General features: G+C 38.9%; 1 protein-coding gene across 4 annotated transcripts in view; it reads left to right on the top strand.

Moving 5' to 3' along the window:
• The window catches only part of CCDC138 (coiled-coil domain containing 138), a 95235-nt gene extending 82078 nt beyond the window's left edge, over window positions 1-13157 (top strand). For 2 of the 4 annotated variants that reach the window (XM_011961466.1, XM_011961464.1), the window contains exons 14-15: window positions 10778-10916; window positions 12660-13157. In XM_011961466.1, coding sequence (XP_011816856.1) covers window positions 10778-10916; window positions 12660-12825 — 305 coding nt within the window. In that variant the 3' untranslated portion in view covers window positions 12826-13157. The remainder of the gene's footprint in view (window positions 1-10777; window positions 10917-12659) is intronic. The other 2 variants (XM_011961463.1, XM_011961465.1) reach the window with 2 other exon arrangements.
• Window positions 13158-16331: the final 3174 nt, after the last annotated feature.

The raw sequence follows: 16331 nt of genomic DNA, 5'->3' as shown, positions 1-16331 counted from the left end.
CGGAGCTTGCAGTGAGCTGAGATTCGGCCACTGCACTCCAGCCTGGGCGACAGAGTGAGACTCCGTCTCAAAAAAAAAAAAAAGATACATGTAAATAGATAATATTGTTATATTGTTTATGGTTATTTTTAGGATAATTAAAGGGGAATTATATTTATTATGAAAAGATTCTACTGAGTCACTGGGTTGAGAACTGTTCCACTAGCTCAGCTATGTTTTAATATATATGTATAATTTATATAAATAGATAGGAAACCTAGGGCTCTGAGAAATTAAGTGACTTATTTAATGTTACAGGGCTAGGCCCAGGGCAGTGATGAGAGGAATAACTAAGTATTTTAGAAGAATAAGAGGTAGACCCAAGAGAGAAGCTCCCTGCTGGAAGCTAGGACTCCAGAACTGAGAGATTCCAGAGTGGGAATTACTGGCAGCACTTAAGAAAAAAATAAAAGTCTTGAAATTCTCTCAGGAATGAGAAGTAGAAGGAACAACGTGCTTCAAAACTGGGAAAATGGCAGACTAGGAAGTTTACTTGGGGAGTTGTTAGTTATGAATATGGATTACCCTGCTCCAAGAACACCTTTGTCCCTGGACTAGCACCACTCCCCAAGCCTTTGGCAAGTTCCTACTCATCTTTCAAGAAATAGCTCATCTTTAGTGCATTTCACACCATTCCTCCTTCCAAAAAGGAAAGAGGGTGGACTTGAAGAAAATACTGAAGAGGAAAATTCATTTGGGTGTTTTTCAAAGACTACCTAAGTCTATTCATACTATTGCTTTTTTTTTTTTTTCTTTTTAAATTTTTATTGACCCTTATCCAGTTGGAGGGACGGGCAACTGAAGGTTTTTGGTTGGTATTGAATGTTGCTGTGTTATGTTCCAGCTTTTGAGTCATCAGAACTGGAATGAAAGCCTTACTAACTAAACATCATACATTCTTTGTCCCGTGTAATAAATAGCATGTTACTGAGAACTGAGGTGAATTTTCTTTAAAAAATAATTTTATTCTGATTACTCTTGCCTTAGAATTCTGAAAAGATTAAAATAGCTGTTATCTGAGGAACTTGGATTCTGAGCATTTAAACTGGAAAAATGTTCTAGTCAGTTATCGACAGGCTGATGACTAACATATGTGGACATAATCATTACCAAAGAGTGTGCTGACTTGTTGACAGCATGTACTTTTAAAAAATGTACAACCGCTGTAGGAAATGTTGGCAGATAAATAATTCTCTTGAGAGATGTCAGTATTGACTTTTAAATTAATAAAAATTACGTTTATTTTCTTAGTTACCCACAATAGATTTTTGTCAGATATCATGTTAGTGTAGTATTGGTGCAGGGAGTCCGTGGTGCCCCTTTTTCCTTATTACTGAAAGTAACTTGTAGCTGAGAGTGGTTGTGTCTTCAGGTAATCTTTCTCAAATTGAAGATGTAAATACTTTCCACCAAGTTTATTAACTATAAATTTATGTAAAATATTGTGACTCAACAAAAGCACTGAAAAAATTGTTTCAAGAAATAACTTAGATCCTTGCAGCAGAGACTGTGGCTTGGCTCCCTCATCATGATTCTCACCTCTTTCTATCTCACCTGCCTCTCTTCTAGAGACTATAACACCTAAAAACTTTCTCCTCCAGCCTTTCATTGCTGGCAGGGTAGCTACATCTTTGACACACTTGAGGCCAGTAAGATGGAAACTAGAAGTCTGCTGAGAGTTTCTGGGAAACCTTTTGCTTTTCTTCTGAAGAAGAACAGATATAATTGGCACTCGTTCCCATACTGTCCTTCTTTTTTGCTTTGTTGTATGGAACCTTTGACCATGACACATAAAAACAAATACTAAGGATATTTTTATGAGAAAACTTGAATAAGAAAAAAAGCTAAGGATTTTGAGGCAGAAGCAAAGAATCAGGGTTTCTGATGACGTTGTCTTGCACCTGAATTGGTTCCATGAAGTGCCTACCTTTTATGAAAGAAAAAAATGAAATTTTTTTCTATTTGATTAAGCTATAAGTTGGATTTTCTCTACATTCCCAGCTGAATTAACACAGACTTTATTTCATACTTAGAGTGGGTTTTATTTTACTTTATAAAAATTTTGTTTCCTTAAAGAAAAATTGTTTTCATAGTATTATACATGCTCAAGCAGAGCAAAATCCAAACATTAGCAAAATGGCTGACTAGGATGTTGCAGGTGCTTGTTTCCCCACAGAAACATCAAATAAATAGCTACAGACTGACTAAAATAACTTTGTAGCAACTATGGAAACCAGTCAGAGATCTGTAGCAACCCTGCAAATGCCCAGTCAAGAAAAAGCCACATGCAAAATGATAGGAAATTCTGTGATAATTTTACTCACCCTTACCCTACTCTGTCTCTGGCACAGTGCAGCACAGAGAGAAGTAAATGGCCCAGTGCTCCATTCCCTTCCTCAGGAGAGAAGGATTTGAGCAGAACTAGTATGAAGCATTCTTGCCTATCAGTGGGTTACCCAAGAGACTGATTGCAGACTCGCCTCATTCAAAGCACATACAGGGAATGCGGCATGGTTTGAATCTCAGGCTGATGGCCAAGAAAGGCAGTGATAGGCACTATAGCACATGAAAACTACAGGGAGACCACAGACCTGTGGATGTGTGGGAGGAAGGTTATGCACAGAGGAATACCATACAACATCTAAGGCCTTGAGAAGAAGCTTGGGTGAAATTCTGGGAAATTAAGACGTTTACAGGCAGCCAGAGGAAACAAGAGAAAAAAAAAATACAGAAAGTACACACTGGTCCAGACAGGATGCATGCGCAGAAAAGACCTGAGATGACCTTAGGCACACTCCCTGCACCGTTCCCAGGGTTCAGGGGCTTGATAAGTAGTGAAGGTCTTTCATGTCAGTCTTCAAAGGCTGGGAAGGGTGGTTTTTTCAAATGTCAGATTTTCAGCAAAAAATCATAGAACATGCAAAGAAAGGATGAAACCTGGCCCATCCAAAGGAACAAAATAAATCTGCAGAAACTATCCTGTAAAGACACACAAATTAATTGGATTTGCTCAGAAAAGACTTTAAAACAACTATCTTAAATATGCTCAATGAGCTAATGAGAAATAATGAAATCAGGAAAATGATACATGAACAAAATTTCTATCAACAAAGAAATAGAAATTATTTAAAAGAACCAAATTCTGGAACAGGAAAATACAGTAGCTGAATTGAAAAATTTACTAGAAGGATTCAACAGCAGACTTGAAGAGGCAAAAGAAAGAATCAGTGATCTTGAAGGCAAGTTATTTGAAATGATCAAGTCCGAGGAGCAAAATCAAAGAAAAAAGAAAAGTGAACAGAGTCTGAAGGACTTATGCAGCACCATCAGGCAGACCAATTGATGCACTGCTAGAGTCCAGAAAGAGAAAAAAGAGAAAGGGTGGAGAGATCATTTATGGAAATAATAGTTGGAAACTTACCAAATTTGAGGAAAGACACAGCTCTACGAATCAGAGAAACTCAAGGAGTCCACGTTTGATAAACCCAGAATCTGACATCAAGACACATTATCATGAAACTGTCAAAAGTGAAAAAACAAAGAGTATCTGGAAAGCAGCAAAGGTAAATGTGGTATGTACATATGGTAGAATATTATTCAGTCTAAGAAAGAAATGAAATTCTGATACGTGCTACAAAATGGATGAACCTGGAAGACATTATGCTAAAGGAAACAAGCCAGGCACAAAAGGATATATTTTGTATGATTCCTTTTACATGAGGTGCCTGGAGTAGAGAAATAAGTAGATTGGTGATTGTCACATGTTGGACAAGAGGGAAATGGGAAAATCGAAGTTATTGTTTAATGTGTGCAGTTTCAGAGGAAGACGGAAAAAGCTCTGGAGATGGATGGTTGCACAGTAATGTGGATTTACTTAATACTACAGAACTGAACACTTAAGAATGGTTAAAGTGATAAGTGTTATGCGTATTTAACACCAATTTAAAGAATGAATATAAATAAACTTTTAGAACTCAAAAAATTCAAATGAACCTCATTATTTGGAAATAGTCATCATTAATGTTAGGTGAACATTATTTTAGACACATTCCTATGGTTGCGTTCACATGAAGAAATGGATGGATAGAAGGAAATACTTTTACAGAAATGGCATGCATTATACATGTTATTTAATGAAATAATATTCAACAGGAAAAATAAAATGGATTTGAGTCATAAATTTTTTAAAATATAAGTTCCTGGCCAGGCGTGGTGTCTCACGCCTGTAATCCCAGCACTTTGGGAGGCTGAGGTGGGTGGATCTCTTGAGGTCAGGAGTTCAAGCCCAGCTTGGCCAACATGATGAAACCCCAACTCTACTAAAAAAATACAAAAATTAACTGGGCATGGTGGTATGTGCCTGTAATCCCAGTTACTCGGAGGCGAGGCAGGAGAATCCCTTGAACCTGGAGGGAGGAGGCTTCAGTGAGCCGAGATCGTGCCACTGCACTCCATCCAGCCTGGGCAACAAAGCAAGACTTCGTCTCCAAAAAAAATAAAAGTTCCTTCTGTTAAAAAAAAAAAAAAACAAGATAAAAAAGTCCCATTTTTTGTATATTGTTTATGTTGGTAAAATATACATAACATAAAATTTACTATTTTATCCATTTTTTAATTGTATGCCCTGTTTCAATACTGTGTTCTACACAGAACTGATTGACTTCCAGCCTGAAAGATGAGGACATGAGCAGTATTGCACTTTTCATCTTCCCCACCTCAACTTTCCGGTTTTTAAGTGATACTGCTATTTTTATAGTCATAGTTTGTATTTTTACCTTTTGTTTTGTGACTATAGTTTCCACATTTGCTACATAACTAGCTTTATTTTATCTAGTTTTACAGTTAATTATATTCAGTGCTCAAGACTAGTCCTTCTACTGTGGCTTCTGCATGTCTGTGTTCTTAATTTTGAATGATCTTTTCATTCCCCTCTCTCACACATACTTTGCCCTACTTCCCTCTACCGATTTAAAGAGGTACTTCATGTTTGAGAATGCCTGAGGCTTTTATACTTAACCGGATCTTGGCTGAGTGGTTTTTAATCTCTTTTGCTTTTGTTCAGAACTTGGTAAATAAACATTGCTCTGTTGTCTTCAGGCATTCATTGTTGCCTGGGAGAATTCAGAGAAGAGTGTGATCGTTTCCTCTTCCTCCCTCCTCCTCTTCCTCCCCCCACCATAGCATTCTGCCATTGGCCCCCAAAATTTATGTCCTTCTCATATGCAGAATACGTTCATTCCGTGACTAAGAAGTCTAAAGTCCAGAGTTTAACCTAATATCATTTAAATCGGATGTGGATGAGGCCAGTTGTTCTCAAGCTGTGAGCCTGTGAAATGAAACAGGTTATGTGCATTCAAAACACAGTGGTGGGACAGCCATAGCACAGACATTTCCATTCCAAAAGGGAAAAATAGGAAGAAAGAAATGATAGATAAATCCCAAGCAAGTCTAAAACCAACAAGGTAAACAGCATTAACTCTTAAGGCTCAAGAATAATCTTTGATTCCATGTCCTGTCTCTGGACACATTGGGGTAGGACTTAGGTTGCTATAAAGGAATACCTGAGACTGGGTAATTTATAAAGAAAAGAGGTTTTATTTTGTCTCATGGTACTGCAGGCTGTACAGGAAGCATGGTGCTGCCATCTGCTTCTGGTGAGGGTCTCAGGAAACTCAAAATCATGGTAGAAGTCAGCAAGAAGCCAGCAAGTTACATGGAAGAGCAGGAGCAGGAGAGAGGAGGGAGGTGCCACATCCTCTTTAACAAGCGGATTGCATGTGAACTCTCTCATCACCAAGGGCATGATGCTGAGCTATTCATTGAGGAATCCACCCTAGTGATCCAAACACCTCCCACCAGGCCCCACCTCCAACACTGGGGATTACATTTCAATGTGAGATTTGGAGGGCACAAATATCCAGACCATATCCAGCCTCAAGTTCTGGGCGACTCTGCCCCTGTTTTTTTGCATGGCACAGACCATGCTGCAGCTCTCACAGATTGGAGTCTTGTGTCTCTCCTAGGCTGGAGTTGCACACTGGTAGGCCCTACCCTTCCAGGGTTTCAGAGACAGCCCCCATCCCATGGAATGTCTGAGCATTGCCCTAGTGGAGGCTCCCTGTGTTGGCTCTGCCCTCACACCTCTACTTCGTATCACTCTATTGGGGGCTTTCCGCAGTGGCCCTGCCCCATGACAGCTCTCAGCCTGGACACTCATGTTTTTCTGGCATCCTTTGAATATAGGTGGAGGCAGCCACACCATCACAGCTCATGCACTGGCACACCCGTGGAGATGGCACCGTGCAAACACCATGCCAAGGTTTATCACCTGTGCCTTCTAGAAGGGTGATCCGAGCTGCACCTAAGCCTACTTGAACAACAGCTGAGGTTACCAAGGAGCACTGCACCAAAATTTAGGGAGAAGAGCCTTGAAATTGTTCTGCCACAGGCCCCAGAATTCTGGGCCTGTGATGGGTTGGGCAACTCTGGACATCTCTGAAATACCTTACTGGTCCTTCTCCCATTGTCTTGATGAATACACCTGGCTTCCTTCCATCCACACGAATCTCCTCAACAGATGCTTGCACCGCACCTTTGGTTTCTTTCCTCAACATGCTGTATCATTCTTTACAACATGGCTGGGCTGAGAATTTTCCAAATCTTTAAATTCTGCTTCCCTTGTGATTATAGATTTCATTTTTTATTTGTTTCTATCTTCTCACATTTTACCGTAAGTCAAGCCACAAAGCACCCTCAAGACTTTGCTTGGATATTTTTTCCACTAAATATCCTGTTTCATCACTGTCAGATTTCTTCCACAGAGCACTAGGACACAAGCACAATCCCACCAGGTTCTTTGCCACTTTATTACAAGATCACCTTTTCTTCTGTTTCCAGTAACATGTACTTTATTACAAGATCACCTTTTCTTCTGTTTCCAGTAACATGTTTCTCGTTTTTTTCTGAGACCTCATTAGAGTGGCCTTTACCATCCAACATTTTAATTGTGACCACTAAGGTAATCTCTAAGAAGATTGAAGCTTTCTCAACAGTTCTCCTTTTCTTTTGAGCCCTCACCACTCTTAATGCTCCTTCCACAGCAGTGTAGGCTTTTTCTAGCATGCACATCCATACTCTTCCAGCCTCTACTCATTACCCAGTTCCAAAGTTACTTCCACATTTTTAGGGATTTGTTATGGCAGCTTCCTGCTACTGGTGCTGAAAGGGACCAGGACAGCAGGGACCAGGGCTGCAAAACAACTCCCGAACTAACTTAGGCAAACAATTCCAGGAATCTAGAAAGCAGAACAGACCGGGTGAGCAGACCGGGAAAACAAGCCCTACCCCTACCCTACCCCTATCCTGCAAGCCCCTGATAAACGTCATCAGTGTTTCAAAATGTAACCGCCCTACCCCTACCTTACCCGTACCCTGCAAGCCCCTGATAAACGTCATCAGTGTTTCAAAATGTAACCGCCCTACCCCTACCCTGGAAGCCCCTGATAAACGTCATCAGTGTTTGAAAATGTAACCGAAATACCAGAAACGGCGGGAACCGATCATAATCAGCCAAATCACCTTGTTCAAATGTCAGCCAATCCTAAGTCTGATGTGTACAAAATCCCCTATGACTCTGTACCTGTTTACCCCTGACTATAACAGTGCCGACTTCTGTCTTAGTGTGTTCAGGCTCCTATGACAAAATTCTCAGACTGGATAATTTATAAACAAATGTACCGTTCACACTTCTAGAGGCTGGGAAGTCTAAAACCAAGGCACCAGCAGATTCAGTCTGATAAGGGCCTGTTTCTCATAGATGGTACCTTCTAGCTATAGCATCACAGAAGGGGCAGACAGGCTTCCTCAAACCTCTCATAATGGTACTAATCTTATTCATGAGGGCGGAGCCTTCATGACCTAACTGCCTCCCAAAGTCCCCTTCTCCGAAAACCATCACCTTGGGAGCTTTTAACATAGGAAGTTTGAGGGGGACATTCAGATTAGAACCAGCACTAAACTCATTCATGAGGGTTCTACTCTTACGCTATAATTACCTGCTGTAGGCCCCCTCCCCCCATAATTATCACAGTGGGATTAGGCTTTCAACATAGGAATTTAGACGGGGACACAAATGTTCAGTCCATAACACCAAGTGTATTCAGGTCAAAATTCTAAACTTGAAAGGATGTAATCCATTTGAACATTGTAGTATTGAAAAAATGTTAAAACCACAATGTTTCTTATTTTATAGTTAGCCTGTCTCATCTACAGAATCCCAGAACTTTTTCTCTCCTATATTTTACATCTGCCTCACAGCTTTAAAAGAGAAATTGGAAACAAAACCAGTGAACCTCTTTTACTCCTTTTTTTTTCTTTTTTTTTTTTTTTGAGGTGGATTCTTGCTCTGTCTCCCAGGCTGGAGTGCAGTGCTCCGATCTTGGCTCACTGCAAGCTCCGCCTCCTGGGTTCACGCCATTCTCCTTCCTCAGCCTCCAGAGTAGCTGGGACTACAGGCGTCTGCCACCACGCCTGGCTAATTTTTTGTATTTTTAGAAGAGATGAGGTTTCACAGTATTAGCCAGGATGGTCTCAATCCCCTGACCCCGTGATCTGCCCACCTTGGCCTCCCAAAGTGCTGGAATTACAGGTGTGAGCCACCGCGCCCGGCCGGACCTCTTTTACTTTTAAAAGACCTATACAGGCTTCATTTTTAAAATAATTCTGATATATTAAAATGTTTGGGGGATGTTGGGTTTTTTTTTCCATTGCAGAGGTCATATAAGGAAGTTTACTTTTATTTGACTTGGGATTCTATTTGGGGCTTGGTGTAATAACCCTTAAATGTGTGCCAAAGACTTGATTTAGATAAAAGTACAGTAAAGTAAAGTAAGATGTGTTCTCTTTCATGCTTTTGCGGTATGCAGAAAAATGATTATAATTTTCTTGTGTGCTTTCTGGGCTTTTTGATTGAAAACATTGATACTGTAGATTGTACGTATGTTAAGAACCCCTCAGTTACCTTTCTGGTAATGATTTACGTTGTTCTTTTTTTTGAGATGGAATTTTGCTCATGTTGCCCGGGCTGGAGTGTAGTGGCACGATCTCGGCTCACTGCAACCTCTGCCTTGCAGGTTCAAGCAATTCTCCTGCCTCAGCCTCCCGAGTAGCTGGGATTATAGGCGCCCGCCACCAGCCCCGGCTGATTTTTTGTGTTTTTAGTAGAGATGGGGTTTTGCCATTTTGGACAGGCTGGTCTCAAACTCCTGCCCTCAGGTGATCCACCTTCCTCAGCCTCCCAGAGTGCTGGGATAACAGGTATGAGCCACCGTGCCCAGCCGATTTAGGTTGTTCTTTACGCACTAGTTTGAATTCTGTTAGCTATACAATAGTTAACTTTCTTGTTTACAGTTCATATAAATCATGTCTCAGGACCTGTCTACGGTTGTTTAATGAGGCTGCTTGAAATTTCAGTTGATTTATTTTTAGCTCTATTTGTAGATTATGTGTGCTGTATCTGTAACCTAACTTTTTAGTCTTTAGGAAGATTCTGTGTAACACTCTCTCACGTGGACTCACGCTCTCTCTGTCAGGCTCTCTGTCTCTCTCACACACACACACATACACACACAAACACACATACACAAAGACGCACACACACATACCTCGGTAAACTATGTTTAGACCATACTTTTGTTGGACTATTATTGTGAAAGTAATGTGTTTGGTTACCCTACTTTTACCACATAGTTGCATGCAAAGGGCACATAACCAGTGTCTCCAGTGCTCCATTCCTAGCATATACCACTTAGTCTGTTTTATCCTACTATAGCAGAATACCTGAGACTGGGTATGTTATAATGAACAGAAGTTTAATGGCTTATATTCTAGAGGCTGGGAAATCCAGTATCAAGGTGCCGGCATCTTGGAGGGCTTCTTGTTGCATCATCACCTAGCAGAAGACAAGAGGGCAAGAGAGAGCAAGAGGGGGCTGCACTCACACATGAGGGTGGAGCCTCATGGCCTTATCACCTCTTCTTAAAGGTCCCCCCTCTTAATACTATTACAATGGCAATTAAATTTAGCATGAGTTTTAGGGGGGACAAGTATTCTGACTATAGCATTCTGCCTGCAGGCCCCCACATCTCATGTCCTTCTCATAAACAAAATAATTCATTTCATCTAAATAGCCCCGCAAGTCTTGTAATAGCTTCCAACGTAAAAGTCCAGAGTCTCATATAAATTAAATGTGAGACTAGTCTTTTTTTTTAAATGAATTTTTCCCTTTTTGCTTTTATGCTCCAAAGGTTCTTCCTTATCCAGTGACTATGTAAATTGTCGTTAATATTCAAGTGAAATTCACAAATTTGGGGGCTCTTTCATTTTTTTTTTTTTAACTTACTACTTAAGCAGAATTTCTTGTTGCTAATTACAGTATTTAAACTGAACTTATTATGAACTTACTGAAGAAATGGCTTTCCTCCTTTCTTTCAAACATGGGATTTCTTCTAGATTTTGCCTATTAGGGTAAATAATCTTATCTTTTGTTTGCATTGTTGAATAAGAGCCAGTAGATGTTTTAATTTTTCAAATGATATTTTCACTCAAAAATTTAAGTATGAAAAGAATGAAAATCTAAATGAATATTTATAAATGCCTCACATAGTTCTGATTTTAATTTGTTTTTAATTTCCTTTTTAACTGCTCCCTAAAGGTAAAGCACTGTTGATTTGTTTTGCAGAATCCTTGCAGCCTTTCCTGGAAGCCTGTAGCAACTCTTCATTTTTTCGTACTTGCTCTGTGCTGCTTCGAGCCCCTAAGCTTGATCTTCAAATACTAGAAAAACTCAGTATTATTTTACAGAAACTTTCCAAAATCAAGTAAGAATTTCTTATTGCTAGCATTTTTTATTGAAAAATACCTTACTGTGATCATTTAGATCAGGGGTGTTTAATCTTTTGGCTTCCCTGGGCCCAACACTGGATGAAGAAGAATTGCCTTGGGCCACACGTGAACACACTAACACTAGTGATAGCTGATGTGCTAAAAACAAAACAAAACCTCGTAGTATTTTCAGAAAGTTTACAAATTTGTGTTGGGCGGCATTCAAAGCCGTCCTGGGCCGCTTGCAGCCCATGGGCTGCAGGTTGGACAAGCTTGATTTAGACCTTTCTGAATCCCATGCTACTTAAGCTTTCATTATTAAATAAAAATTTCCATTATACAGATGTAGAAAATTAAGATTCATGAATACTAAGGCTGACCTAAGACCACATATTTAGTGACAGACTAGAATTAGAGTTCTGATCTCAGAACATCTAGTTTTTCTATAGCTCATTTCAGGTAAGTGAACTTTAAATAAATCGTATAAAAGTAAGAGCAGTTTTTTTTTTTTTATGAGACGGAGTCTCGCTCTGTTGCCCAGGCTGGAGTGCAGTGGCCGGATCTCAGCTCACTGCAAGCTCCGCCTCCCGGGTTGACGCCATTCTCCTGCCTCAGCCTCCCGAGCAGCTGGGACTACAGGCGCCCGCCACCTCGCCCGGCTAGTTTTTTGTATTTTTAGTAGAGACGGGGTTTCACTGTGTTAGCCAGGATGGTCTCAATCTCCTGACCTCGTGATCTGCCTGTCTCGGCCTCCCAAAGTGCTGGGATTACAGGCTTGAGCCACCGTGCCCGGCCAAAAGTAAGAGCAGTTTTTAGCAACCAAGTAATAATATCAGAATAAATTCTTGCATACTGGTATTCTCTAATACCACAGGTGAAAATAAAAAGATCTTTAAGACCACAAAAGATGTAAATCCTTTTGTATTAGGATAGTACATAAGGTTATTTGACAAATTCTCTCAAGAGGTAAAAATAGCTAGACAAGGAAATAAGACACATAAATTCTTAATGATTGAAATGAAATTACTGACAGGTCATTAGAAAGAGGATGGTTGAACAAGTATTCTGTAACCAAGTCAAAAGATGGACCAATATTCTGCCACTTTAAAAAGGCCTCCTTACTCAAAATAGCATGATCAAATGTTTGCTTTGCCAGCAGTGAAAAAAAAATTCTCACGCTAATAGTAAATAGGGTGCAGTTTTCAGAATTATAAAGTGGTTCCAGGCTGGGCACAGTGGTTCACATCTATAGTCTCAGCACCTTGGGAGGCCAGGGAAGGAGGATTGCTTGAGCCCAGAAGTTCAAGACCAGCCTTAGCAACATAGTGACACCATGTTTCTACAAAAAATAAACAAAATTAGCCAGGTTTGGTGGTGTGTACCTGTAGTTCTAGCTACTTGGGAGGCTGAGGTGGGAGGATTGCTTGAGCTGGGGAGGTTGAGGCTGCAGTAAGTTGTGTTCATGCCACTGCACTCCACCTGGGTGCCAGAACAAGACCTTGTCTCAAATGAAGAAAAAGTTTCCTTTTTTTCCCCAGTGGTTTTCTGCTTCAGATTTATCTCCTAAAACCTATTTTGTTTGTTTCAGCATCCTAATATTTTAGTCGCCTATTTTCTCCACTGTTTTTAAAAACAGATGCTGTTTCCTCATGTTTACACATAAATTATCTTTCGTGTCATTGCAGATAAACTCTCTTAAGTATGTGTAATTAAATAATATATTCATTTTTTTTTAACAGGAGTAATAAGAAGCTCTTTGAACTTTTTACAATTCATCTGATGCTTCAAGAAATACAAAGGACAACAAATCCAGAGCATGCATTTCTCTGTATTAATCTAAATTCAACTCTGTTCAATTTGGGTTTAACAAAATGTAACTCCCTGGTCTCCAGTGCAAGCCATTAGACTGGCTAATTTTTTAATATAGTATATGTGGTGCTTATTTATAAACATGTAGAAATTACCAAAGTAACTACAATTCTACCAAGGAAAGTTATCAGTAGCATCATTTATCATGAAAAATAAGTGCTTTTTTTGAACTTTAAAAATGAAATCTGTAGAAGGTATTGGAACTTTTGGAATGTTTCAGTTCAAGTAAGGTAGCGCTAATGTACAAGATGACATTTCTAGAATGTATGACACTGAAGTTACTTTTTGTAAAAATACATTAGGAAATTTCTTTCTTAATTATGTGATTATTTGGAAATCGGTGCTTATGTGAGAACAGGGTTAAATAATACTGTCTTTCTATTTTCTTAATATATTAGAATCCTTCCTTTTGAAAGCAAAAGTATATATCTTTAAACTATTGTCTTGATACCATAACTTTTCTATATACTGTATCCTAGATTAACAAATGATTTTTTTTTATTGTGCTCTTTGTGGGATAGAAAAAGTTGTTTTTTATTGTGCTGTTCACAGGTTTAAAAACTTTTTTTTTTTTTGTTTTCAAAATAATTATTACTGGAGCATGTAATACAAGGCAAGACATTTTTTAAACATCGAAAGGTAAACAAAAATAATAGTCCTGTTACCAGAAATATCTCTTGGTATAGCCAAAGATGAGTAAAGTGGCCAGAGGCCTGGGTGAAGTAAAGGTGGTAAAACTTGGGACTTAGGACAAGATACTGAGGAACATTGTGTTAAAAAGTCATAAAATCATATATGATCAGTGTATAATCTCAGTTTCAGGAGTTAGAAGAAATTTTCAAGAAATGAGTGGGCCTCTTCAAAAAAATACCAGAAAATGTGCCATTTTTGAAGTAGAAACAGAAAGCCATAATGAAAGAACAGGCCAAAGTGAGAATGGTGGAACCACAGAAACTTAAAAATGCAGAAGCCCAGGCGCGGTGGCTCACGCCTATAATCCCAGAACTTTGGGAGGCTGAGGTGGGCAGATCACCAAAGGTCAGGAGTTCAAGACCAGCCTGGCCAACATGGTGAAACCCCGTCTTTACTAAAAATACAAAATTAGCCGGGCAGTGGTAGGTGCCTGTGATCCCAGCTACTCGGGAGGCTGAGGCAGGAGAATCACTTGAACCTGGGTGGCAGAGGTTCCAGTGAGCCAAGATTGTGCCATTGCACTCCAGCCTGGGCAACAAAGTGAGATTCTGTCTCAAAAAAATAAAAATAAGTAAGTAAAATAAAAATACAGAAGCCAAAGTGCACATTAGAAACAAAAAATAACATCAATACTTCATAAAATAGGATTAGCATGACAAGAACAAACAAGAAGTTCTCTCAGAACTCAGAGTACATAGAGATTGTACTCATGAGAGTGGATGGCAGATTCTAGGACAGAGCCTGGCACTTCTGCAGGGCGGCATTTGGTGTTTCTGAAGAAGAGAACAGAACAAATGGAGCGGAAGCAATATTCAGAAATACAGTTGAATAAAGATTCTGGCGGCCAAAGAAAGAGCTGCATGTACAGATTGAAAGGGCTCATCATGTTCCAGAAAAACCTATGAGAAAAGGGTTCCATAATTAGATGCATCCTGGCCAAATGTTAATTTATAAGGATAAAAGCACAAACAAAAGCCAGTTACTTACAAGAAAGGAAAAACCAGGCTAGCCTTATAGAATGCTGGAAGGTAATAGGGAGCTCTAGAGGAGAAGATTTTTAATCCAAGACTTTATCCCTAGCAAAGATGCCTTTCATAAGTGAGGACAATGGAAAGACATCTTCAGACATTCAGGCGTTGAGATATACCACTTACGTACTATTCTGGAGAAAGCGATGACTTAAAGATAATCAACTTAGAGATGAAAGAAAACAGTTTATTAAATCAACCTTATATCAAAAGCACTGAACACTGAAACAACTTAAACATTAAATAATTGTTGTAACTGTTTATAAGATGGAGTGAGATGTTAAATTCCTCAAAAGGATAAATAGTGGAAAAAGCAGCCCCCTCGCTCTTCCTTCCTCCATCATCATGATGTGTACAGTTGACTCCATTTCTCACCCTGTCTTCATATGTCTTTCAGGGTCAAGTGATTTCAGGCCAAGAAACAAAAGCAAAATTGTCTCATTCCCCATTGTATTCAGATGAAAACTGATGATAAAATCAGGTACAGTTCCAAGAGGAGACACTGGAGAGGAACCATGCTGGTCTGTAAGCAATTGCAAATGAGATGGCACACATATTTATGCTGTATCAAGGTCACTGTCATCTTACCATATCAGACTGAAAATGTCACCACTATCTGGACCGTCAGATATGTTTTATTGGGAAAATCGTTTTTCTCTTTGTATATATGTTATGCACTAGCAGGGTGGTTTAGTAACAAATATGTGAGACCTTTTATTTGAAAACATTCATTTTTAAATAATGGGAAAAGCAATATGTTAGTAGTGAGTATCTGGGTAAGACTATCTTAGCTTTTGTTAACAAAAACTAAGAATTGATGGGGCCTTGAGATTGAGGTAGAGATGAAAGAGGAGCTGTTAAGTACAGTATTCTACATTATCATCAGAAAGAGTCGAAGTGTTCCATTTCACTGTTAGAAACATGTAAGATAAAGAATCTTGGAAAATATCAAGGAAACTATTAAAATAAAAATCGCATAAATATTCTCAAAACACTGAAAAAGAAAAATGAAATAGATATAGCAAAAAATAGAATGACAGGAACATGAAAAGAACAAAAATATTTAGGATAAATAAAGGAGGTTTTAAAAATTATTTGTTCTTTATGGTCATGTGCTAATAAATTTGAAAATCTGAACGAAATGGACTATTCTCTAGGGAAAGATCAAAATTGGCTTAAGAAATCTGCACTAGCAAACCATTGCAGTCATTTATTTATTTATTTAATTTTTTTGTAGAGACAGAGTTTTGCCATGTTGCCCAGGCTGGTCTTGAACTCCTGAACTTGAGCAGTCTGCCTGCCTCAGCCTTCCAGAATGCTGGGATTGCAAGCATGAGCCAGTGCACCTAGCCTACAGTCTTTTATAAAATTATCAAAGAATTATTTTTTTAAATGGCTGCAAGTCCAGGTGTTTTACAAGTGGATTGTTTTAAAATTTCAACATGAAATATTTAAAGTTATTTAAACTGTCCCAGAATGTAGAAAAATCAAATTCATTTTATGCAGTTAGCATGAACCTAGTATCAAGCAGTTGGCAAAATGAGAAAGAATAAGATTTAAAAGTCTTAAAGAATTATGGAGAAATTAATACCAACTGCATATGACAGAAACATTAATCCATGATTAAGTAGGATAACATACATTCCAGAAATACAAGATTAGCTTTCTAACAGAAAAATATATTTTGGCCAGGCTAAGTTTTTAGTATATTATTATTATTTAATCCTCATAATAACTTTGTGATGGGTTTTTTAATTGTTACCATTTTATAGATCAAAAAAGAAATGGGGTTAGGGAGATCTGAGTAAGCCACTATCATTG

Source organism: Colobus angolensis, unplaced genomic scaffold, assembly GCF_000951035.1.
Source record: "Colobus angolensis palliatus isolate OR3802 unplaced genomic scaffold, Cang.pa_1.0 Scaffold552, whole genome shotgun sequence".
In the NCBI taxonomy this organism is placed as follows: Eukaryota; Metazoa; Chordata; class Mammalia; order Primates; family Cercopithecidae; genus Colobus; species Colobus angolensis.
Note: the sequence above shows the minus strand (reverse complement) of the source record. Positions and strands in the feature narration are given on the sequence as shown.